General features: G+C 48.8%; 1 protein-coding gene across 1 annotated transcript in view; it reads left to right on the top strand.

The window, feature by feature from the left end:
- Positions 1–22318, top strand: part of PPP2R1A (protein phosphatase 2 scaffold subunit Aalpha) — a 35785-nt gene extending 13467 nt beyond the window's left edge. The window contains exons 3-15 of the mRNA XM_007997857.3: positions 2961–3061; positions 6094–6326; positions 7822–7969; positions 8092–8247; positions 10973–11087; positions 11198–11268; positions 11720–11854; positions 14993–15166; positions 15493–15553; positions 16280–16434; positions 17700–17842; positions 21612–21703; positions 21863–22318. Of these exons, the coding sequence (XP_007996048.1) occupies positions 2961–3061; positions 6094–6326; positions 7822–7969; positions 8092–8247; positions 10973–11087; positions 11198–11268; positions 11720–11854; positions 14993–15166; positions 15493–15553; positions 16280–16434; positions 17700–17842; positions 21612–21703; positions 21863–21879 (1601 nt within the window). The 3' untranslated portion in view covers positions 21880–22318. The remainder of the gene's footprint in view (positions 1–2960; positions 3062–6093; positions 6327–7821; positions 7970–8091; positions 8248–10972; positions 11088–11197; positions 11269–11719; positions 11855–14992; positions 15167–15492; positions 15554–16279; positions 16435–17699; positions 17843–21611; positions 21704–21862) is intronic.
- Positions 22319–23074: the final 756 nt, after the last annotated feature.

The following is a 23074-nucleotide window of genomic DNA, read 5'->3' as shown; positions in this document are numbered from 1 at the left end:
ATGGCCCCAAACCAGGTGGCTTCTATTGGTGAACTGTTGGGGAGATTTGAAAGCTTTAGAATGCTGAGGCATGGCAGGATAGTAAGTGGTGAAGAAGTTGTAGAGGAAAAATATTGGAGCGACCTGGGTTTGAAGCAAGCAGCTGTGCCGCCGACTTGCTAGGAAACCTGAGTAGGTCACTCCACCTTTCTTAGCCTCGTTTCCCTTATCTGTAAAGGAGTCTAATAAGAGCAGTGCCTAACAGTCGGGGTGTGTAAGGAAAACTCTGCGTCTTTCTTCTACTTTCATACCAGAGCAATCATATCACAGAACATGACTTCTGTGACCATATGTCTGGGGTTTTTCCCCCAAACTGAGCAGTGGACAGCAGCTGGTTGTCCTCTAATTCAGTTCCGACACTGTCTATGCAGAGATAGTGTCAGATCCCACAGATTGACAGCTCAGTCCCCAAGACTGTCCCCAACCCTGCCCACCAGTCGCAGGTCCTTTGGAACTTCTGACCGATCAGCTTCAAGTTGGGGTTCCCATGACCCCCTCTTTGGGTTTGATTAGGCTCACAGAACTCAGGGAAACACTTACGTTTACCGGTGTATTATATTGCCAAGGATACAGATGAAGAGTTGCATAGAGTCAGATATGGGGGAAAGGGCCTGGAGCTTCCTTGTCCTCCCTGAGCCCGCCACCCTTCAAGAGCCTCCACATGTTGCACCATCTGGAAGCTCTCTGAACCCTCTGGGTTTTTATGGAAGCTTAATGGGAGAGGGTCCTGAGTGGAACGGAGGCGCCAGCCATGTGGGACTCTGTGGGAAGAGCATTTCAGGCTGTGAGGAGAGGCAGATGTGTGCTCAGCGTGTTGGAAGAATAGCAGTGAGGTAGCCATGAGTTGAGTAAGATTGTTAAGGGAGAGTGAGACTAGGACATGAGGTTGGAGAAGAGCAGTGACCACAACATTTGAGATCAGGTTTCTTTGGAACTATTGGCAGTTTGAAATGAAAGAGTGTTAGGATTTCTTTTACACCTGAAAGAGTCACTCTGGGTTCTGGGAGATCCAGTTGGTGTAGGGGCAAAGGTGGAAGCGGGAAAACCAGGTAAGAAGCTGTTGCAGGCCGGGCGCGGTGGCTCAAGCCTGTAATCCCAGCACTTTGGGAGGCCCAGACAGGCGGATCACGAGGTCAGGAGATCAAGACCATCCTGGCTAACATGGTGAAACCCCGTCTCTACTAAAAAATACAAAAAACTAGCCGGGCGATGTGGCGGGCGCCTGTAGTCCCAGCTACTCGGGAGGCTGAGGCAGGAGAATGGCGTAAACCCAGGAGGCGGAGCTTGCAGTGAGCTGAGATCCGGCCACTGCACTCCAGCCTGGGCAGCAGAGCGAGACTCCGTCTCAAAAAAAAAAAAAAAAGAAGCTGTTGCAGTCTCCCAGGTGACAGTGATGATCAGAGTGACCTTAGGTTGGGAGGGTTGACAGACTTGGCTCAGAAGGAGCTGCCAACCCTTCCAAGGAGGATAGTTCTGTGTGGATTGGTGGAAAGACAGGGTGCCGGCAGCTCCCAGGTATTTGGCCTTCAGCAGCATTACTTGGCTATAAGGTCTAGACTGGAGATAGAGATGAATAAGAATTGAGTCTGTGGATATGCATAAGGTCTTCAGGAGACAAAGAAAACAGTGAGGGTGGTTTTAACTGTGTGCAGAGGGAGCCAGGGAAACTGAGGCTGGGAATGAACCTAAGAACAGTGTAGCCAGAGTCATATTGGTGAGAATTTATTTATTGAAGGAAGAGGCAGAGATGCTTACCCTCCTACTGGGCCTTGTGCTGAGCTCTTCACTGAAAGCATTTATTTCCCTTTAGTCTCAGAACAACCCTGTGAAGTGAGAACAACCTGTTGTGATTTGGGGGATGAGAAAGGCTCAGAGAGATGAAGTGAGTTGCTATATAAGCACCCAACAGTAAAGCAAGATTTGAACCCACCATAAAATGGGGATGATGATAATGACTACTTAAATGAGACGGTTGTGATAAGGAGGTGACGCAGAAGTTGAACCCACCACTTACATTCACGTCCCATTGGCCAGAGCAAGGTCACATGGCCTTGCCAACTGCAAGGGCATCTGGGAAATGTAGTCTGTTGCTGGATTGCCATATACCCAGCTTAAATGCAGGAGGTTTAAGTGGTAATAGATGCCAGGGATATTAGCATCTTGTGCTTTGCAGGGATTAGCAGTTCCCACTGCCTCAGGGATGAGAGGATGGAGCTTAAGAGAGAGGCCTTTGGATGTGGGCATTAGGGACAGAATAGATTTTCCCTTCACATATTCATTCTTTCAGCAAACCTGAATTGCTCTCTGTCTGTGCTCAGCTCTGGCAGGAACTGGGGCATAGAGAGGAGCCAGTCCTGGGCTCGCCGATTATAGCCTATGTTAAGGGTATGGGTAAAGGTGGCAGGGAAGGAGAGGGAGACTGAGCCCAGAGAAGGTGTTCCAGCGGACATCCTAGAAATCTTCCAAGAAGGGGTAGCTAAACTGAATCTCCAAGGATAAAAAGAAATTTCTGGCAGAACAGTGCTGAGGGGAGAAGCTGGACCCCAGAAAAGCTCTCGTTGACGTTGCTCTGTGCTTTATACACCTGGTCATATTTGCTCCTCACTGTAACCCTTGCTACAAGGGAGGGATGGTGAACACCATTTTACAGACGCAGAAGCTGGCACTCAGAGAGGTGGAATCACTCAGTCAGTGTTCCGCACCTGCTAGAGGGCAGAAGCAGGACTTAGGGCTCTCTCATCCCAGCCAAGCCTGTGCCGTGATCTCTGTGTCAGCCCAGGTGGAGAGTGGGGAGCAAGTGGGCGGATGGGGAAACTGAGTGCTGACAGCCTGAGGAAGCAGAATGGAGTCCATGAGTTCTGAGCTTCGGCTGGGGTCAGAGTCGAGGTGGGATAGTCACGAAGTCTGTCTTGGTTCCACAGATACCATCTATGATGAAGATGAGGTCCTCCTGGCCCTGGCAGAACAGCTGGGAACCTTCACTACCCTGGTGGGAGGCCCAGAGTACGTGCACTGCCTGCTGGTGAGTGGAAGGCAGGAAGTCCTCTTGCCCACCCCTTAGGGTCAGGCCCATGGCCCTGCCAACCTAGGGCAGGGAGGGGAGCATGTTGGGGAGCGTGGGGATCACGTCAGAACAGCTAGGCCATGGACATCTGCTTTAATCCAACAAGTCAGTAGTGGCTTTTATTTTTTTATTTTATTTTATTTTATTTTTGTTTTTGTTTTTTGTTTTTGTGAGACGGAGTCTCACTCTGTTGCCCAGGCTGGAGTGCAGTGGCGCGATCTCGGCTCACTCCAAGCTCCGCCCCCCAGGTTCACGCCATTCTTCTGCCTCAGCCTCCCAAGTAGCTGGGACTACAGGCGCCCGCCACCACGCCCGGCTAGTTTTTTGTATTTTTAGTAGAGACGGGGTTTCACCGTGTTAGCCAGGATGGTCTCGATCTCCTGACCTCGTGATCCACCCACCTCAGCCTCCCAAAGTGCTGGGATTACAGGCTTGAGCCACCGTGCCCGGCCAGTAGTGGCTTTTAATATTGTGAACTCAGGGTGCAGTTGTCATCCTTTCTGTTTAGTGGTCAGGTAGGTGCCCAGTGCCAGGCCTCATCTGGGATTCTACATACAGGGCTGTGGGTTTGGAGTCAGGCTGGGTTCTACCACTTATTTGGTGTTTGACTTGTAAGAGAATTACTTAACCTCCCTGTGCTGTACCTTTCTCATCTGCAAAATGGGATTATGAAAACCTTTTAAAATTATCTTGAAGAGCCCTTGCACAGTACTTGGCACTTAGTAAGTACTAACAGATGTTAACTGCAATTGTCATTATTGTTGCTGTGACATCATATCCAGCCTTTGGGGTAGGAGGGATTCCCTGTTTATGGGTGAGCCACCTGGAGCACTGAGAGGTTAAGTGTCTCTTCAAGATTGTATGCCTTGTAGATGGCAGAGCTGGGATTCTTGGTCTGTCTATTTGACTCTCTGCCACATTCCCACCCCACTGCCTGCCTGTGTGTCCCATGCTAGGTGATGGCTAGGGGCACAAAGATGGGTCAGATCCCAACAAGAAGCATTGTTTGAGAGAAGATGATCTGGGAAGGAAGGCCTTACAAGTTGCCGAGTCCCCTGGTTTTCACTGTTCTCAGAGCCCTGGGCCACTGCTGCTGCCTCTGCCTCCGCCCCACTCCCCCAGTGATTCTGTATTTCATTGTTGTTAGAGATACAATGTGGCACCAGCCCTTGATGGTGTTTTATAGCAGCAGCCTTTCTCCCTCTTAGTGGTGTGTAAAAGAATGGTGCTTATCATTGTTGGGATCTTGGGATTTGAGCAAATACAGTAATTCGTTTTTTCCCAAACAGCATTGTCTAAGGAAACTTGATAGTTACCATTAAATTCTGGTATCTCAGCTTTCATCTGGGCGTATGTGTATGATTTGTGCATATGGACACACAGAAAATTGTACATAAATGAGATCGTTTCATACATTTTACAAAAAACAGGACTTCTTCACATGAGCATGATAAGGTTTGGGGGCCAGCCTAGAAGGGGTTCCTTGAATTTCACAAAATTGTCTGTAGCCCCTGGCTTATATTTGTCAGGTGGAACTTCTGAACAGTGAATTCATAGCTTTCAGTAGCTTCTCAGAGGACTTAGGAGCAGAAGACATCATTTTTATGAAACCCCAAGGCTTCAACAAAGGCCCCCAGGGTCTGCAACTGAGCTTGGGACTCAAGCTTACTGTGGAGCTGGGCTGGGACCCACGGATCCTTCTCCTACCTGGCCAGTGTCTCCCAACAGAACCTTCTCAGTGAAGAAAGTCCCAGTCAACCCACGCTTCCTTTTGGGAAGCAATTCCCTGTGACTGATGCGTGTGATGTTCATGTCAGCCTGCAGACATCCTGGGGCTCTCTGGACCAGGCAGTGCTGGAAACCAGAGAAGAGTCAGATCAGAATCGCTTGTGCTTGCTCGTTGCCTGCAGTGCACATCCCAAGAGCCTTACACAATTGTGCACTGATGTTAGCTCTGTTGCTCAGATGAGGAAACTGAGGCACAGGTTGGTTTAAGTGAATTGCCCAAGCTGGGAAGAGGCAGAGTCCAGATTAGATCCCAGTCCCCTAATTCTTAGCCACTCCTATGTACTATCCTCAGAAGGCTCCTGGTTGCTTTCAACGCTGTAAACAAGGGAGGCAGGGGGGCCCTTAAAACTCAGGGTAGATACCTAACCTGCTTAGGTGGGATGGGAAGTTGTCAGGGAAGGCTTCCTGGAGGAGGTGGCTGTTAACCTGGATTTTAACAGGTTATAGGAAATAGAAAAGGGCTTTGTGTAGTTTCTTCATTCCACAAACAGTGAGCAAAGTCTCTAGGCTGTGGAAACCCAGAGATGACACAGTCATTCTAGGCCCACAGTAACAACCAGCGAGCCGTCCCGAGCCCCATAGTCCCCCAGAAACATGAGATCCCAATTCAGTCACCAGAGTTGTATGACACAGCACAACTGTCCCTGTTCATGGGAAACTCAGGTCAGGTTTTCGATCCTGACCTGTAGCTATTACTAGCTTGGGCAAGCCAGTCCGTACCTCAGTTTTCTCTTCTTTAAAATCAGGACTTGCTTTATAGAATTCAGTGAGGAAGAACAAGCACCCCTGGTACAACACGGTGGTCCTGCCTAGTACACACAGTGAATGGATGTTCTACGCAGTGTCAGTGATGATCATTGCACTTTGAGAGGCTAAGAACTTTCTCCTCAGAAAGTGACGTGTGTAATTTTCAGATTCATGGACCCCAGTGAAACTCCTTCAAGGACCCCTAAGTAAGAACTTTTGTGGAAGGCATGCTGACAGAGACCTTCTGCTGGCTGGCATAATATTACGTTTTTCCTTTGAATCATTCACTGCAGCCATTTTAAAATGCTATTTTAATGCTATTTTAATGAAGGCAGGGATGGGTAGTAGGGAAGGTTTCTCTGAGGAGATGAGCCCATGAGGGGTTGCAGGATGGGGCTCCAGGGCCGGGGATGGTAGAGAGGGAGCTGTCCAGTGACTTCATATTCTCACCACAGCCACCCCTGGAGTCGCTGGCCACAGTGGAGGAGACAGTGGTGCGGGACAAGGCAGTGGAGTCCTTACGGGCCATCTCACACGAGCACTCGCCCTCTGACCTGGAGGCACACTTTGTGCCGCTGGTGAAGCGGCTGGCGGGCGGCGACTGGTTCACCTCCCGAACCTCGGCCTGCGGCCTCTTCTCCGTCTGCTACCCCCGAGTGTCCAGTGCTGTCAAGGCGGAACTTCGACAGTGAGTCTCTGCCCCCCTTGGAAGCTCCAAGCTCCCCCCTCAGCTCAGTCCCCTTCTCTAAAGCCTCAGCCTCCTTTCGATCTACCTGGGGCCCACACACCCCTGAACTCTCTCACTCCCACTCCTGCTTACCACGTGGTAGGCCACATCCTTGAGAGTTGGTCTCTGGACACGGCCGGGTGTCAGTTTACCACCTCTGCCCCCTTGCTCACTTAGGAATTGAGATGATGACAGGTCCTCCTTCCCACTGGTTAATGTGAGGATTTAAAAGAATTATCACATATAGGCCGGATGCAGTGGTTCACGCCTGTAATCCCAGCACTTTGGGAGGCCAAGGCGGGTGGATCATGAGGTCAGAAGTTCGAGACCAGCCTGACCAAGATGGTGAAACCCTGTCTCTACTAAACATACAAAAATTAGCCGGGCATGGTGGCGCACGCCTGTAGTCCCAGCTACTTGGGAGGCTAAGGCAGGACAGTCGCTTGAACACAGGAGGCAGAGGTTGCGGTGAGCCGAGGTCATGCCATTGCACTCCAGCCTGGGCGACACCAGTGAAACTCCGTCTAAAAAAAAAGGAATTAACACATATAAAGTGCTTAGAGCAAAATCTGGAACATAAAAACTTTCAGCACATCACATCTGATGGTGTCTCCAGCCTGTCCCAGGTCCAGTGCCTTTGGCAGATAAACCACTTCAGTTTTCAGCCTCCTGCTCCTCTACTTTGCAAACAGTTGGCCATCATGGTCAGGTTTGAGCCGTGGCTCACTCCAGAACTCTGGTTTACGGCTGCAGAGATGCTTAGATACTTACACTGGCCCTGACCATCTTTGACCGAAGCAATTGCTGCTGTAAAATAAAGCCTTACTGTGGCTCTAGACCAGCCTCTTAGTTAAGCAGTTTTTCGTTTGTTTTTGAGATAGGATCTTGCTCTGTCATCCAGGCTGAAGTGCACTGATAGAATCATAGCCCACTGCAGCCTCAACCTCTTGGGCTCAAGCATTCCTCCTGCCTTAGCCTCTCAAATAGCTGGGACCACAGGTGTGCACCACCACGCTGGGCTCATTTTTTATTTTTGTTAGAGATGGGGTCTCACTATGTTGCTCAGGCTGGTCTTGAACTCCTGGGCTCAAGCAATCCTCCTGGCTTGGTCTTCCAGAGTGTTCAGATTACAGGTATGAGCCACTGTACCAGGCCCATTGGTTAAGCAATTTTTATGGTCATGATAATATAATTGTCAGCACTTACCATTGACTGGATTTATTATGTGCAGTCTGCGAAGTGTCCCACACACATTATTTCATTGAAACCTCATGCAGACCTGTGGGGTGGGTACTGTTACTATCAGCGCCTTTTCATAGGGCTGGGAAGACAGACAGGGGGTCATCACTTGCCCAAGGTCATTCAGCTAAATCCTGGACCCACACAACTGCAGTCTGTGCTTGCTCCTCTCTGCCGTACTGCCTGCTGCCTCATGATCCCCATCCCCGACTCCCAGGTACTTCCGGAACCTGTGCTCAGATGACACCCCCATGGTGCGGCGGGCCGCAGCCTCCAAGCTGGGGGAGTTTGCCAAGGTGCTGGAGCTGGACAACGTCAAGAGTGAGATCATCCCCATGTTCTCCAACCTGGCCTCTGACGAGCAGGTGAGTTTTGCTCCCTGGACCTCTCTGCTCTCTCCTCCTTCTGGTGGTCCCTGCCCGTGAAAGAGAATCCCAGAGTTCAGCAAGGCCTCTGCTGCCCTCCTGCATTCCTCTCCTCTCCCCAGGACTCGGTGCGGCTGCTGGCGGTGGAGGCGTGCGTAAACATTGCCCAGCTCCTGCCCCAGGAGGATCTGGAGGCCCTGGTGATGCCCACTCTGCGCCAGGCCGCTGAAGACAAGTCCTGGCGCGTCCGCTACATGGTGGCCGACAAGTTCACAGAGGTAGGTGAGCGAACGTTGACACTGTCCCACTGGTGGGGGACACTGACACCCTCAGAAGGGAAGCATATAGGAGCTGAGGTTTACCATTAGGCCGACGGAATCATTGGGCGTTTGAGCAATAAGATCTCTGTGATCGTCTAACTTCATCTCACTTTTTTTTTTTTTTTTTAATTTATTTATTATTATTAAACTTTAAGTTGTAGGGTACATGTGCACAACGTGCAGGTTTGCTACATATGTATACTTGTGCCATGTTGGTGTGCTGCACCCATCAACTCGTCATTTACATCAGGTATCATCTCACTTTATATGCCAATCCTGGTTGATTGACATGGCATCTTGAAGTGCTGCTTTGAGAAGGATTCTGAGGCTAAGTTAAGGCTTCACGGAGGAAAGTGCCACAGGAGCAGAGAAGGGTAGCACATGTGGGGTGTTCCTGACATAATCAAGCTGTCCTTTCACAAAGGGGAAGATGCAGCCCAAAAAGGTGGGGTTTTTTGTTTGTTTGTTTGTTTGTTTTGAGACAGTCTCATTCTGTCCTCCAGGCTAGAGTGCTGTTGCCCAGCTGGAGTGTGGTGGCGCAATCTTGGCTCACTGCAACCTCTCCCTCCTGGGTTCAGGCAATTCTCCTGCCTCAGCCTCCTGAGGGACTAGGATTACAGATGCCCACCACGACGCCCAGCTAGTTTTTGTATTTTTAATAGAGACAGGGTTTCACCATGTTAGCCAGGCTGGTCTTGAATGCCTGACCTCAGGTGATCCGCCTGCCTTGGTCTCCCAGAGTGCTGGGATTACAGGTGTTAGCCACCGTGCCCGGCCCCAGAAAGTTTAACTGATCAGAGTGACACTACCAGCCAGGCAGAAAGGGGGCAAGACCCCAGCTCTGTGTCTCCCACAGTGCTCCTTCCGCGGGGATCCAGATTGCCTCATCCCACAAACATGTTTGCTGAGCACCAGCTATTTGCTGGGCCATTGAATTTGGCACATTCCTGGCCTTCACGGAGCCAGGCAGTCTGAAGAGGAAAATTGACTTAGGGGGAAATTTGATGATAAAGTGTCACAGGTGTGGGACAGACAGACAGATGTGGGGCCTTGGAAGCATTGAGGGGAGGTGGTGTTGCAGCTGGTTCTAGAAGATGAGTTGGTGAGAGCTAAGATAGGAACTTTGCTCCAGCAAGAGGACAAAGAACCCTGGGAGGCGAGAGCAAGTGCAAGCAGGAACATTCAGGCCTGATCTTGACGGCCTAGCCTGAGAGAAAGCAGGAGAGAGGGCAGGGTGGGATCAGAGAGGCCTCGAGTGCTGCTGCACCCTGGGGCGCCCTTTGCCTGTAATTATGCTGGTTCCCACTGGCATTTGTAGGAAGGACTCAGCCTCAGAATAGCATACCATCACCACATTTAGGGAAGGTTCTTCCCATCCTTGTCTCCTGAGGTGCATAAACTGTGTCACGCTGGGTCTTCAGTACAAATTCCATGAGGACAGGAATTTTAGGCTGTTAAACTAGTTCTTGGCACACAGTAGGCATTCAGTAAATATTTGCAAGATGAATAAAAGGCAATATTTTCCCAAGAGGTCCTTTAAGGTTTTTTTTATTTGTTCCTTCCCTTCCTCATAATGAACTGTTCTGCTTCCTACCGGGTCTTCAGGAACCAGCTTTGCAGCAAGCGTCATGTGTCTTTCCATGCCTCATGCCATGAAACAGGCAGGAGCCAAGCGTGCCTCCTTTTTTTTTTTTTTTTTTTTTTTTTTTAAAGAGAGCCTCACTCTTTTGCCCAGGCTGGAGTACAGTGACACAATCTCAGCTCACTGCAACCTCCGTCTCCCAGACTTAAGTGATTCTTGTGCCTCAGCCTCCCAAGTAGCTGGAATTACAGATGTGTGCCACCACACCCAGCTAATTTTTGTATTTTTAGTAGAGATGGGGTTTCACCATGTTGGCCAGGCTGGTCTCGAATTCCTGGCCTCAAGTGATCCACCCGCCTCGGTCTCCCAAAGTGCTGGGATTACAGGTGTAAGCCACTGCCCCCGGCCCCAGAGTGCCTTCTTCCCTGTCAATCTTTATTGTTTTATTTTTATTTTGAGGCAGGGTCTCACACCGTCACCCAGGCTGCTGCCACCCAGTGGCATGGTCATGACTCACTGCAGTCTTGACCTCCCGGGCTCAGGTGATCCTCCTACCTCAGCCTCTTATGTAGAGTCAGGGTTTCACTGTGTTGCCCGGGCTGGTCTTGATCTCTTGGACTCAAGCAGTCTGCCCACCTCGGCTTCCCAAAGTGCTGGGATTATAGGCATAAGCCACCGTGCTTGGCCTATTGTTTTCTTTTATTACAAAAGTAATTCATGCTTCTGGTAACAGATCTTTAAGAAATACAACCATATATAAATCAAGAAGTTGCAGTCACTATGTTGTTTGAATGTTTTTGGATCATGTAACAGAAAACCCCAGTAGCCTGAACAATATGGGAATCTGTTATTTTTAATGCTGACAACACTGTGAGGTAGGTGCCCTTGCAGTCCTCAGTTTTCTTCACAAGCGAAAGAGGCTCAGCGAGGTGAAGAGCCTTGACCCAGGGCCAGACTTGGCGCTCGGATTAGATCTTAGCACTGCTTCCAAGGCCCACGCTCTGGCGCCTAATTCTGGTCCCTTCTCTTTGATTTCGGCTTCCTTAGCCCAGAGTACCTACCAGGCCCTCTCACTCTTCCCCTCCTCTTTCCCGTCTGCAGCTCCAGAAAGCAGTGGGGCCTGAGATCACCAAGACAGACCTGGTCCCCGCCTTCCAGAACCTGATGAAAGACTGTGAGGCCGAGGTGAGGGCCGCAGCCTCCCACAAGGTCAAAGGTTGGTGCTGGCAGCCGGAACACAGCAAGTGGGGTGGGTGTCCGAGGGGCTGGAAGTGGAACTAAAACGTTGGGTCTCACTTGCCTTTGCCTCCCTCTCCGTGCCCACAGAGTTCTGTGAAAACCTCTCAGCTGACTGTCGGGAGAATGTGATCATGTCCCAGATCTTGCCCTGCATCAAGGTAACAGAGAGTTTGATGGGAGGAACCAAGTGGATCTGAGCCTGCTAAAAAGAGGGGCTGGAGACAAGGCTTTGGGGATCGTCAGCTGCAAACTAGGTTCCCAGCCCTCTGGGACCAGGCAGCTCTTGGGTTTCAAGCAATTAGGGTCCTGACTGCAGCTTGAGGCTGACCTTAGAGGTAGAAGTACTTTCTAGAACCTCAAAGGTCACTGAGTCCTCTCATTCACAGGGTTTTGGGGTTGGAGTAGGGGCTGCTGAAAGCAGGGGTCATTGAACTCTAAGTAGGTGGTACGCATAAGGAACAGTGATTTCCCCTGTACCCTAAGCCATCCCATGCTCCACGAATGAGAGGGGCAGAAGCAGGTTATTGTCTTTTAGGGGTTGGCATCTGCTTGGCCACTGCTGATGCAGGGGTTGCCCTGATCCCTGTGCCTACGCCTTCTCTTTCCCAGGAGCTGGTGTCCGACGCCAACCAACATGTCAAGTCAGCCCTGGCCTCGGTCATCATGGGCCTCTCTCCCATCTTGGGCAAAGACAACACCATCGAGCACCTCTTGCCCCTCTTCCTGGCTCAGCTGAAGGATGAGGTAAGGGTACCAGGATCTCAGCTCTGGGTTTGTGGAGGGGACAGGTTACCTAGATTGACCAGGAATCTCCTGATATCTCAACAGACATCCAGATCTTTGCTGAGTTGCCTGTTTGTGGGCATAGCTGTGTGTTCATGCATTCATTACTCCTGGCAGTCTGCATGAGTCGTTTCCTGGGCATTAAAGATATGAATAATAGAGCCAGAAATTTTAAAAAGTTTTTATTTATGGCTAGGTGCGGTGGCTCACACCTGTAATCCCAGCACTTTGGGAGGCTGAGGCGGGTGGATCACGTGAGGTCAGGAGTTTGAGACCAGCCTGGGCAACGTGGTGAAACCCCGTCTCTACTGAAAATGCAAAAATTAACCAGGCATGGTGGCGGGTGCCTGTAATCTCAGCTATTTGGGAAGCCGAGGCAGGAGAATCACTTGAATTCAGGAGGCAGAGGTTGCAGTGAGCCGAGATCGCACCACTGCACTCCAGCCTGGACAACAGAGCAAGACTGTCTCAAAAAAAAAAAAAAAAAATTATTTATTTATGTTTTGAGATAGTGTCTTACTTTGTTGCCCACACTGCAGTACAGTGGTGTGATCATGGTCCACTGCAGCCTCCACCTTCTAGGCTCAAGTGATCCTCCCACTTTAGCCTCCCAAGTAGCTGGGACTACAGGTAAGAGCTGCCACATCCAGCTAATTTTTAAAAACATGTTCTATAGAGATGAGGTCTTGCTAGGTTGCCCAGGTTTGTCTTGAACTCCTGGTCTCAAGTGATCCTCCTGCCTTGGCCTCCAAAGGCCTGGGATTATTAGGTGTGAGCTGCTGCACCCAGCCTAGAATAAGATAGTTTTGATCCTCAAAAGTCTTAAGAGACTGACAGTGGAGAGAGACAAGCAGTCTCATGATGCCATTAAGGTGTTACAGGTGCTGTTAAGGACGAGTTCATGTTTTTTAGGGTTTAGGCTAAGGTGCTGTAATAGAGACCCTAGAATACATTCTGGCTTAAATTAGATGGAGGACTTTTTTTCTCTCTCTCATAACAGTATAGGCAGTCCTACACTGGTGGGTTAGCCCTGCTGACCTCAACTGTCTCTGAGTCTCAGGCAACTTCTCCAGTTTTAGCATCTCTTAGTCAGCATGGAGGGGTCAGGCACAGACCACAGCAGGCCCAGACCTCTGAAGGACGAGATTCTTCACATGTGCTTGCACCCCATACACCCATTGGCCAGGGAGGGTCACATGACCACACCAGCAGTTCAGGTTGCCTGGATTACAGAGGATGAGAGGCGGTGCTGGGTGATGACTGTAGAGATCATCGGGGTGACCATGGGGAAGGAGCTTGGACTTGACTGTGGGCAAGTGGAAGAGCCAGAGTAGAGTTGGTATTAGAAAGCACCCTGGGCTTATGTGAAGGAAAGATTGAAGTGAGGTGGCCAGCAGAAGTGTAGGAAGACCAAACTGGAGGGTGCTGTGGGAGTCTGGGAGGCTGAGGATAGACTAAGTGGTATGTAGAGATGAGGCTGCAGTGGTATGGAAGGATTCAAGATTGTTCAGGAGGCAGAAGGGACCACGTGGTGGTTTTTGCCTTGGTAGTGAAGAACTGGGCATATTGTTTGCCAGTGTGTGACATCTTTGTTCCCAAAGGCCTCAGTCTTTCTCTCTTCCCCATCCCTTTCTTATACACAGGCACATACACAGTGTGCTAGAAAGTTGGAGGAAATACTGCAACAGAAAGTATTACATCACATTTCAGTCCCACATGCCCCTAAAAGTTATGTTACTCAATTCCGCTACAGTGGAGTACTCTTAGCCACAGAATTACAGTCAATTTTTTAATACATTGAAAACAGTGCGCTATTTTTAATGTATTTTTTATTCTTTTTGTTTTTCCGTATTAGTGGGTGATTAACAGTGTACTATTTTAAATCAGTTATTTACGTCAGTTGCTAAAAGTTTGAATCATTAATATTCATGACGCATTTTATGACTTAAGTAATTTATCTGAGTTGTGCTTCACTTGCACATATTTTCTTTTATAATCATGTTTTATAGATATAACTATAATTTGTGTTTTTGATGCTTTAATGGGCATAATTTGGCAGGTGAGAGCCCCTCAACCTGTCTGCTATGTCATTTCACACCTTTCCAGAGTTTTGGAGAGCATTTTGCCTCTGGCATCAGGGAAGGATCCAGGCTCAGCCCAGTGTGAAGGCAAGCCCATACATGCTGCAAGTGCACTTACAGCGCTTGCTAGGACTAGAGCATTTTTTGCTCCAGTTTCACCTTCAGCAAGCACTATATGGTAATCATGTGCTGGCAGCCAGCCTGTCTCAGGGCAGCTTATCTTAAAAAGAAGAGAAGAGTCAGCATGGTTTTCTTGGTATGAGGAATTAATCTGACTTATATTTGGGATTTCCATTTTAGATGTATAAAATTTGTATTTCACATTTTGACTCTCCCCGGAATTTATAAGCTTGTCTAAATAAAAAAGGCTACCTTTTTGGTGCACCAAAAAGAAGTCTTTTTAAATGGGTAAGGTATATAGTCTCTGAGCCTTCTCTTCTCATGCGTTCAGCACCTTGAGGCTCACACACCAAGGGCTGAAGCTGGGCAAGGGCCAGTCCTATCTTTGGAATGTACAGGGTTTCAACAGCCCAGGCCTGCCAGGCTTGTTCACTTGGTTTATTGATTCATTTCAGTGCTCCTTTGTTTATTTATTTTTTTTAGACTAGAGTAGCTTTAATAAGGAAATAGTTTTCTTCCTTCCTCTCTCCCATGTTGTGGATTGATGTCCAGAAAGGAACCCATGTTAGCAAGCAGCAGAGCTAGGATTAGAAGAATTATGTCTGCCTATTTTTTCCAGGGGGCTATCTTTTCCTACTGTGATTCTTAAAAGTCCTTTCAAAATGGTTAAACATTTCTTGTGATACTATTGTAAGGTTTAAGAATCTGCTTAACTTAGCGGTCCATGCTGCCTGCTTTTTGTGTGCCTTTAATGTGCCCCTGGGACTGGGAGCTGCGTTTGGGCAGGAGTAGGGCCTTGGGAGATGTCCATTATACAAAGTTGATGCAGCTGAGCTTTTTCCATCCTGGGATTCTATGGACATTGCATTCTCTCAGAATCCTTCTTTCCTCTCCTCAGTGCCCTGAGGTACGGCTGAACATCATCTCCAACCTGGACTGTGTGAATGAGGTGATTGGCATCCGGCAGCTGTCCCAGTCCCTGCTTCCTGCCATTGTGGAGCTGGCTGAGGACGCCAAGTGGCGGGTGCGGCTGGCCATCATTGAGTACATGCCCCTGCTGGCTGGACAGCTGGTGAGTGACGAGGCCTGGGGGCCAGGCAGTGCTGCCTCAGGGGAGGTGCAGTATGTCCAGGGCTGTAATGGGGAAATGGGGTGCCTTGGAGGCTTAGTGGAGGCTGTGGCAATGCCTGGGGAGTCAAAGGAAGGGACCCAGGAAATAGAGCCTTAAAAGATGCATTGGATTCTATAAGAAAGAAGAGGGAAAGGAGCACCTCAGACAAAGTTGAGAAGCATCCGGTCTTTCTGGGGTGGGTGTAGGTTCCATGGGGTGTGGCTAGCAGCTCCCCATGTCTGCTCTCCCTGGAACCCTTACCTTGGAACCCTTGGTTTCTCCTGTAGGGAGTGGAGTTCTTTGATGAGAAACTTAACTCCTTGTGCATGGCCTGGCTTGTGGATCATGGTGAGTACCTCTACAGGAGCAGTAAGAGGAGATGGAAGCTCCAGAAAGGAAGGATGGATTGGCTGGGGTTGTGGCGGGCAGTGGAGGAGGCTGGAGTCACTCCCCGTGCCACTGGATGCTCATACGGACCAGCTCACGTGCTCTTTAGAGTCCTAGAGAAGTGTTGAGTGGGAGGAGGATGAAACAGATCACCCAGGGGTTGCCTGGTATAGTGGAGAGCCAGAGGGCCACTGAGCAGCCAGACCGGGGTTCTGACAGCTCCAAGGTCAGGATTCAAATCTAAAACAAGTCACCTGCTGTCTTTGAATGAGCCCCACACTCATTCTTTAAAACTTCTTATTCCAGTCCCTTGGGGCCATTATGAGAATTGCTCATTGTTTACACTAAGAGAGGTAAAAAATAAAAGGTAATGTTTGTCTCTGTGAAGCCCTGTTTGAAGTAATAAGTGCCACATAATTTAGGCAAATCTCTTGTTGGAGCCTTAGTTTGCCCATCTGTAAAATGAGGCCAATAGTGGAATCTACCTCTTGGAGTGGTTGAAAGATACTGTGTTAAAAAACAATTACTAGATATAGCACATAGTAAGCCCTTTTTTCTCTCTTTGGCTCACATGCAGCCTGGCACCTCGGGGCTGCTTTGTAAGCCATGGTAAGTGTGACCTACATCTTGCCCACATCAGTTCTTCACCTCCAAATCCTTGTCTCTCTCACCCTCACCCTTCTGCAGTATATGCCATCCGCGAAGCAGCCACCAGCAACCTGAAGAAGCTAGTGGAAAAGTTTGGGAAGGAGTGGGCCCATGCCACGATCATTCCCAAGGTCTTGGCCATGTCTGGAGACCCTAACTACCTGCACCGCATGACCACGCTCTTCTGCATCAATGTGAGCCCCCCCGCCTGCTGGCCCATCCCTAGGGAACTGCAGTGCCTGGGAGAGGAAGGATGGTAGAGGGTTCCCCAAGGGAGACACCTGGCTTGGGAATGGAGACATGGAGGAGATCTATTCAGAGATGAGTCCTTGGGGAACTGCAGGCAAGGGGGTGGGGCTCCCAGGGTCAGGGTCATAGGGCCTCTGGGACTGGGGACTTGGATGGTGAGGGACCCAGGGCCTGGGAGACTTGACCTGTTGAGCAGTGATCTCAAGCTTTATGAGCACCCCTCTCCTTCCCTGAAGAATGTGTGTCTCTGTCTGTGGTGGGTGAGTGTACAGGCTCTAGGTCAGACCTAGTTTTAAATTCTGGCAGGGCCATACTTTAGCTATGGACCTTGGATAGTTACATAACTACCTTGGATAGTTACCCCTTGATGCTTTGGTCTTCTCATTTGTAAAGGATTCATACTGGTAATCACAGCCTGGTGAGTGTAAAGATTAATCAGGTTATACATGCACAGGGCTTAGAACAGTTAGGCTACAGATAGGAAGTGCTCCTGTCTATTTGCTTTTCCTACGATTATAATTATCTCACGTACTGATTTATGTGCAAACCATACACAGAGCTAGAAATGAAAGGATGCAATTTAAAAATAAACGCAACTAAGTGTTCTGATCACTTCTTCCCACGCCACACTCTGGAGGTCACTGCTGTAAGGAGGGGTCCTTTACAAATGATCATCACCCTAGGATCCTTACAGCAGTGACCTCCAGAGTGTGGCGTGGGAAGAAGTGATCAGAACACTTAGTTGTGTTTATTTTTAAACCCCATTCTTTCATTTCTAGCTCTTTGTATGGTTTACACGTAAATCAGTACATGAGATAATTATAATCGTAGGAAAAGCAAATAGACAGGAGCACTTCCTGTCTGTAGCCTAACTGTTCTAAGCCCTGTGCATGTATAACCTGATTAATCTTTATACTCACCAGGCTGTGATTACCAGTATGAATCCTAGGGCTTGGTAATTAAGGTCCATCTCCAGAGTAATTAAAGGAAACCTGAGGACAGAGAAACTGGGACATCACAGAATGGAGACATGGTATTAGGATGGTGTGAGTGGAGTTGGGAGATCCACTCCTGTAACACTGAACTGAGTCCCCGTGTTGCTCAGCCTCTGTAGGGCCTGATAATCACCAGAGTGGCCTGGTCAGAGGCAGTGGGAGATGAGAGTTAGCCAGGAGCTTTGCACTCACCCCTGCTACTCACTGGCCCCCAGGTGCTGTCTGAGGTCTGTGGGCAAGACATCACCACCAAGCACATGCTGCCCACGGTTCTGCGTATGGCTGGGGACCCGGTGGCCAATGTCCGCTTCAATGTGGCCAAGTCTCTGCAGAAGATAGGGCCCATCCTGGACAACAGGTGAGGTCTGGATATCCCACACATGCTGGCAAGGGCTTGTGGGCACCTTCATCTTTGACCTTTGCGGGTAGAGCCCAGGGTCAGAGGCCCGACACCACTCCTTGCTTGCTGTGTGACGTTGGCTCCCTTCCCTTCTCAAAGTCTGTTTTCTCAACTGTAAAATGAATGTCACAGAATGAAATAGAAAGGGGGTTGATGGGATGGTAGTCTTATATACTAGCAACAAGTCATTAGAAAATGAAATCACCTAATGTTTTATATGTAAGTATTTGTATAATTTATAATTGCACCAAAAATATCAAATAGCCAGGAATAAATTCAGTGAAAGATGTGTAACACCTCTAGTGTAAACTGTAAAACACTGCTGTGAGAAATTAAAGCAGACCTGACCAAGGTGGGCAGATCAGTTGCGGTCAGGAGTTCATGACCAGTCTGGTCAACATGGTGAAACCCTGTCTTTACTAAAAGTACAAAAAATTAGCCGGTGTGGGCCGGGCGCGGTGGCTCAAGCCTGTAATCCCAGCACTTTGGGAGGTGGAGACGAGTGGATCACGAGGTCAGGAGATCGAGACCATCCCGGCTAACACGGTGAAACCCCGTCTCTACTAAATATTACAAAAAACTAGCCAGGCGAGGTGGCGGGTGCCTGTAGTCCCAGCTACTCGGGAGGCTGAGGCAGGAGAATGGCGTGAACCCGGGAGGCGGAGCTTGCAGTGAGCCGAGATCTGGCCACTGCACTCCAGCCTGGGCGACAGAGCAAGACTCCGTCTCAAAAAAAAAAAAAAAAAAAAAAAATTAGCCGGTGTGGTAGCACACGCCTGTAATCCTAGCTGTTTGGGAGCCTGAAGGCAAGAGAACCACTTGAATCCAGGAGGTGGAGGTTGCAGTGAACTGAGATCACGCCACTGCACTCCAGCCTGGGCGATAGAGCGAGACTCTGTCTCAAAAAAAATTAAAACAGACCTACGTAATATTCGTGTATGGCTCAGTTCCCTGAACTCATCTTTAGATTCAGTGTAAGCCCATTAAATCTCAACAGGTTCTTTAGTGGAAAATTGACACTTCTAATGAACAAAGTTGGATGATTTATACTACCAGAGACCAAGACTTAGACACCACAGTAATTAAAATAGATGTGAATACAAGAATATTTAAATCACCCGATAGGATGGAATCAAGGGCACGGAAACAGTCCCACGTGTGTTTAACAGCAGGCACCTCGGTAGTTCAGTGGAGAAATATATATTTTTTAAAAAACATAGCTGGGTCAATTTGATATCCATGTAGGAATAAAAGAAGCCTCGCCTCAATGCATAAACAAATTAATTTGAGATGACAGACCAGAACCAGAAAGATTTAAAAAATAAAACATCTAGAAGAAAATGTAGGAAAATATCTTCATGAGTTAGCGTAGGCACAGCAAACCAGAGGAAGTGATGGGTAAGTTGACCTTCTGTAAAAGGTAGCACTATTTCTCAAAAGACAGCATTTTGAGAGTAAAAGGCAAGCCCCTGACAGGAGGAAGATGTCTGCAATATATGTTTCTGAGAAAGGACTCATCCACAATACCTGTCTACAAATCAGGCAGGGCAAGAAAGAGATGGGAAAAAAGACTTGAATCGGCACTTGAAAAAGGATCTCCAAATAGCTAGTAAGCATATGACAAGGTGTTCAGCATCATCAGCCCTCAGGAAAATGCAAATTAAAGGTCAGTGACATATCACTACACACCTCCCGTAACAGCCAATATTAAAGAAGACTCAATGGTGCAAATGTTGAAGACATAGAGCTGGAACTCTCATCCATTGCACGTGAGGCTGTATATTTAGGGTTTGATCACTCTGAAAACGGGAGTGGAACTGGAGTGGAATTTGGTGAAGCTTGTTATACAAACACCCTGTGAAACAGCCCTTCCACTCCTGGGTTTCTATCCAGGAGAAATGAGTGCTGTTTCTGTCAGAAGAATGTTCATGGTAGCTTTATTCATAGTAGCCATAAAAACGGAAACAACCTCCATGTCTGCCCACAGTAGAGCAGATAAATTTTAGTTCATTCATACAGTGGAAAACTATTCAGCAGTGAAAAATCAAATGCCTGCTATAGGCGGCAACACAGGTGGCTCTCACAGATATCATGTTGAGTGAGGAGCCAAACCCAAGAAAACACACCATTTATGTCAAGCTCAGAAACAGGCAGAATGAAAGAATCGAGATGATGGAAATAAGAATAGTGGTTATTTGGGGAGAACAGGGAGCTGTCAAGTGAAAGTGGGGGACCCACAAAGCCTGCACTTTTGATTTCTGTCTATATCTGTTCCAGGACACAACCTCAGCTTTAGTTTCTCTCTGAAGTCCTCCTCCATTTCCCAAAACAATTGACTCGGTGCAGGCGGAGTTCCCTGGGCCCCATAGATGAGAGTGGATGCCTCCTCTGGGCTCCTGGAGGACCAGGAACTTCCCCTTGGGGCCACTTACCACTACCCTCTTATGTACCAGTTTGGTCTCTGTCTTGCTCCTGACCCGGATGCCTCATGGCAAGAAACAAGAGTGATTTAGCTCCGTATTCATTCCATATACACTGTAGGCCTCAGTGAATATGTGTGAAATCAATGAAAGATACCCGTTCGCTGGGCCTCAGAGACTTGAGGGTTCTGTGATTCTGTTCCACTTTCCCAGCCTGCTCTGATCTCCCTGTCTGGGGCCCCAGAGAAGTCTCTCGTTGTTTGTCATACTTCTGACCTTTAAAGTAATTGGTTGATTGGTTGGTTGGTTCTTTTGCAGTTTGTTTGGTTTTCCTTTGAGACAGAATCTCACTCTGTCGCCCAGGCTGGAGTGCAGTGGTGCAATCTCGGCTCACTGCAACGTCTGCCTCCTGGGTTCAGGCAGTTTTTGTGTCTCAGTCTCTTAAGTTGCTGGGATTACAGGTGTACACCACCACGCTTGGCTAATTTTTGTACTTTCAGTAGAAACGGAGGTTTTGCCATGTTGTCCAGGCTGGTCTTGAACTCCTGGCCTCAAGTGGTCTGCCCACCTTGGCCTCCCAAAGTGCTAGGATTACAGGCATGAGCCACCGCGCCTGGCCTTGATTTTACCTTTTTTTTTTTTTTTTTTGAGACGGAGTTTTACTCTTGTTGCCCAGGCTGGAGTGCAATGACGCAATCTTGACTCACCACAACCTCCGTCTCCCAGGTTCCAGCGATTCTCCTGCCTCAGTCTCCCAAGTAGCTAGGATCACAGGCGTGCACCACCACTCCCTACTAATTTTGTATTTTTAGTAGAGACAGGATTTTTCCATGTTGGCCAGGCTGCTCTCAAACTCCCGACCTCAGATGATCCACCCACCTTGGGCTCCCAAAGTGCTGGGATTACAGATGTGAGCGACCATGCCCGGCCTGCTTTTACTTTTAATAGACACATAATTACACATATTTATGGGGGTATAGTAGTGTTTCGATAATGTGTGCAAATGTGTAATGATCAAATTAGGATAATTAGCATATCTGTCACCTTAAACGTTTACCGATTCAAAATCTTCTCTTATAGCTGTTTTGAAATATGCAAAATATTATTGTTAACTGTTGTCACCGTCCTGTGCAGTGAGCAGAGATTTCTAATTCCTGTGTGTGTCCCGGATTCTTGAGACTCCTCCCACCTTGGGTTTGGTGTGTCCATGTCTGTGTACACCCTCTTGCTCAAGAGCCCTGTGCCCACCTGTTGCCCCAGTCCAGCCTGGCTCACCCTCTCTTTGCCTGTCTCCTTTCGCTTTCCAGTACCCTGCAGAGTGAAGTCAAGCCCATCCTAGAGAAGCTGACCCAGGACCAGGATGTGGACGTCAAATACTTTGCCCAGGAGGCTCTGACTGGTAAGATCTAGAAAGCAGGGAGCCCTAGCAGGAGGGTGGACTTTTGAGGACAGGCGCTAGGCTGTCCTTTAAGAACAAGGTCGCAGCTTCTGGGAGAGGGAGGTACCATGGCAGAGAGAGGGCTGTGGTTCTGATTCTTGTCTGTTCCTGTTTTCCTAGTTCTGTCTCTCGCCTGATGCTGGAAGAGGAGCAAACACTGGCCTCTGGTGTCCACCTCCAACCCCCACAAGTCCCTCTTTGGAGAGACACTGGGGGGCCTTTGGCTGTCACTCCCTGTGCATGGTCTGACCCCAGGCCCCTTCCCCCAGCACGGTTCCTCCTCTCCCCAGCCTGGGAAGATGTCTCACTGTCCACCTCCCAACGGGCTGGGGGAGCACGGGGTTGGACAGGACAGCGACCCTGGGAGGAAGGGGCTACTCCGCCCACGTCGGGGAGAGATGTGAGCATCCCGGGTCACTGGATCCTGCTGCTGTAATGGGAACCCGTCCCCCATTTACTTCTCCACCTCCCGTCCCCCCCCCATTGGTTTTTTTTTGTGTGTCAACTGTGCCATTTTTATTTTATTCCTTTTATTTTCCCCCTTTTCACAGAGAAATAAAGGTCTAGAAGTAGTCAGTCCTCTGGCCTTAGTCATCAGCATGGAGGAGGGGACACCACCCCAGAGTCATAACATCTGCCCTTTTCTCTGGAGAAGATCTTGTTACAGGATCCATTATACCCCTATGTCCCGAGAGAATTCTCTGGGGATCCCCCCAGGAGTGCTGCTGGCCTGTGGAGCAGAGGGTCCACAAGGCCAGCAGCTCTGGCTGCTGTCCTGTTAGTGTGGTTCAGTTTCATAGATGTTGGCCAAGTATTTTGGGGGTTAATAGCGGGTGTCTTGGAACCAGACTGCCTGGGTCCAAATTGTGGCTCCTTCAGTTAATAGACGTGTGACTAGGAGTAGCTTGTTAAGTCTTTATGAGCTCAGTTTTGTATTGTGTAAAATGAGAGTGACAGTAGTACCTAGATTGCAGGGTAGGTGGCGAGGACCAAGTGAATTAGTACCTGGTAAGTGTGTAACAGTTTCAACATGAGAAGTACACAACATGAGAAGCAGAGTTAGCTGTACATTGCCAGAGAACCCCCTGTGGGCCATTTCCTGTGTTCTTGAAGACTTGGGCTCTGACCCTGTCCCCAGAAGGTCTCAGAGTAATCAGGATTGTACTAGAGAGAGAACTATGGCAAGATAGACCAGTTGTCTCTCAGTATCTATTCTCCCCTTCGTAATATAGAAGCTCTGATTTTTAGCTGGGCACATGACTATATGGATTCCAGGTATTTTCCTAGTGTCTCTTGAAATTAGGTGTGGTACTGTGACCAAATTCTAGTCAA

Source organism: Chlorocebus sabaeus, chromosome 6 (genome assembly GCF_047675955.1).
Source record: "Chlorocebus sabaeus isolate Y175 chromosome 6, mChlSab1.0.hap1, whole genome shotgun sequence".
NCBI lineage: Eukaryota > Metazoa > Chordata > Mammalia > Primates > Cercopithecidae > Chlorocebus > Chlorocebus sabaeus.
Note: the sequence above shows the minus strand (reverse complement) of the source record. Positions and strands in the feature narration are given on the sequence as shown.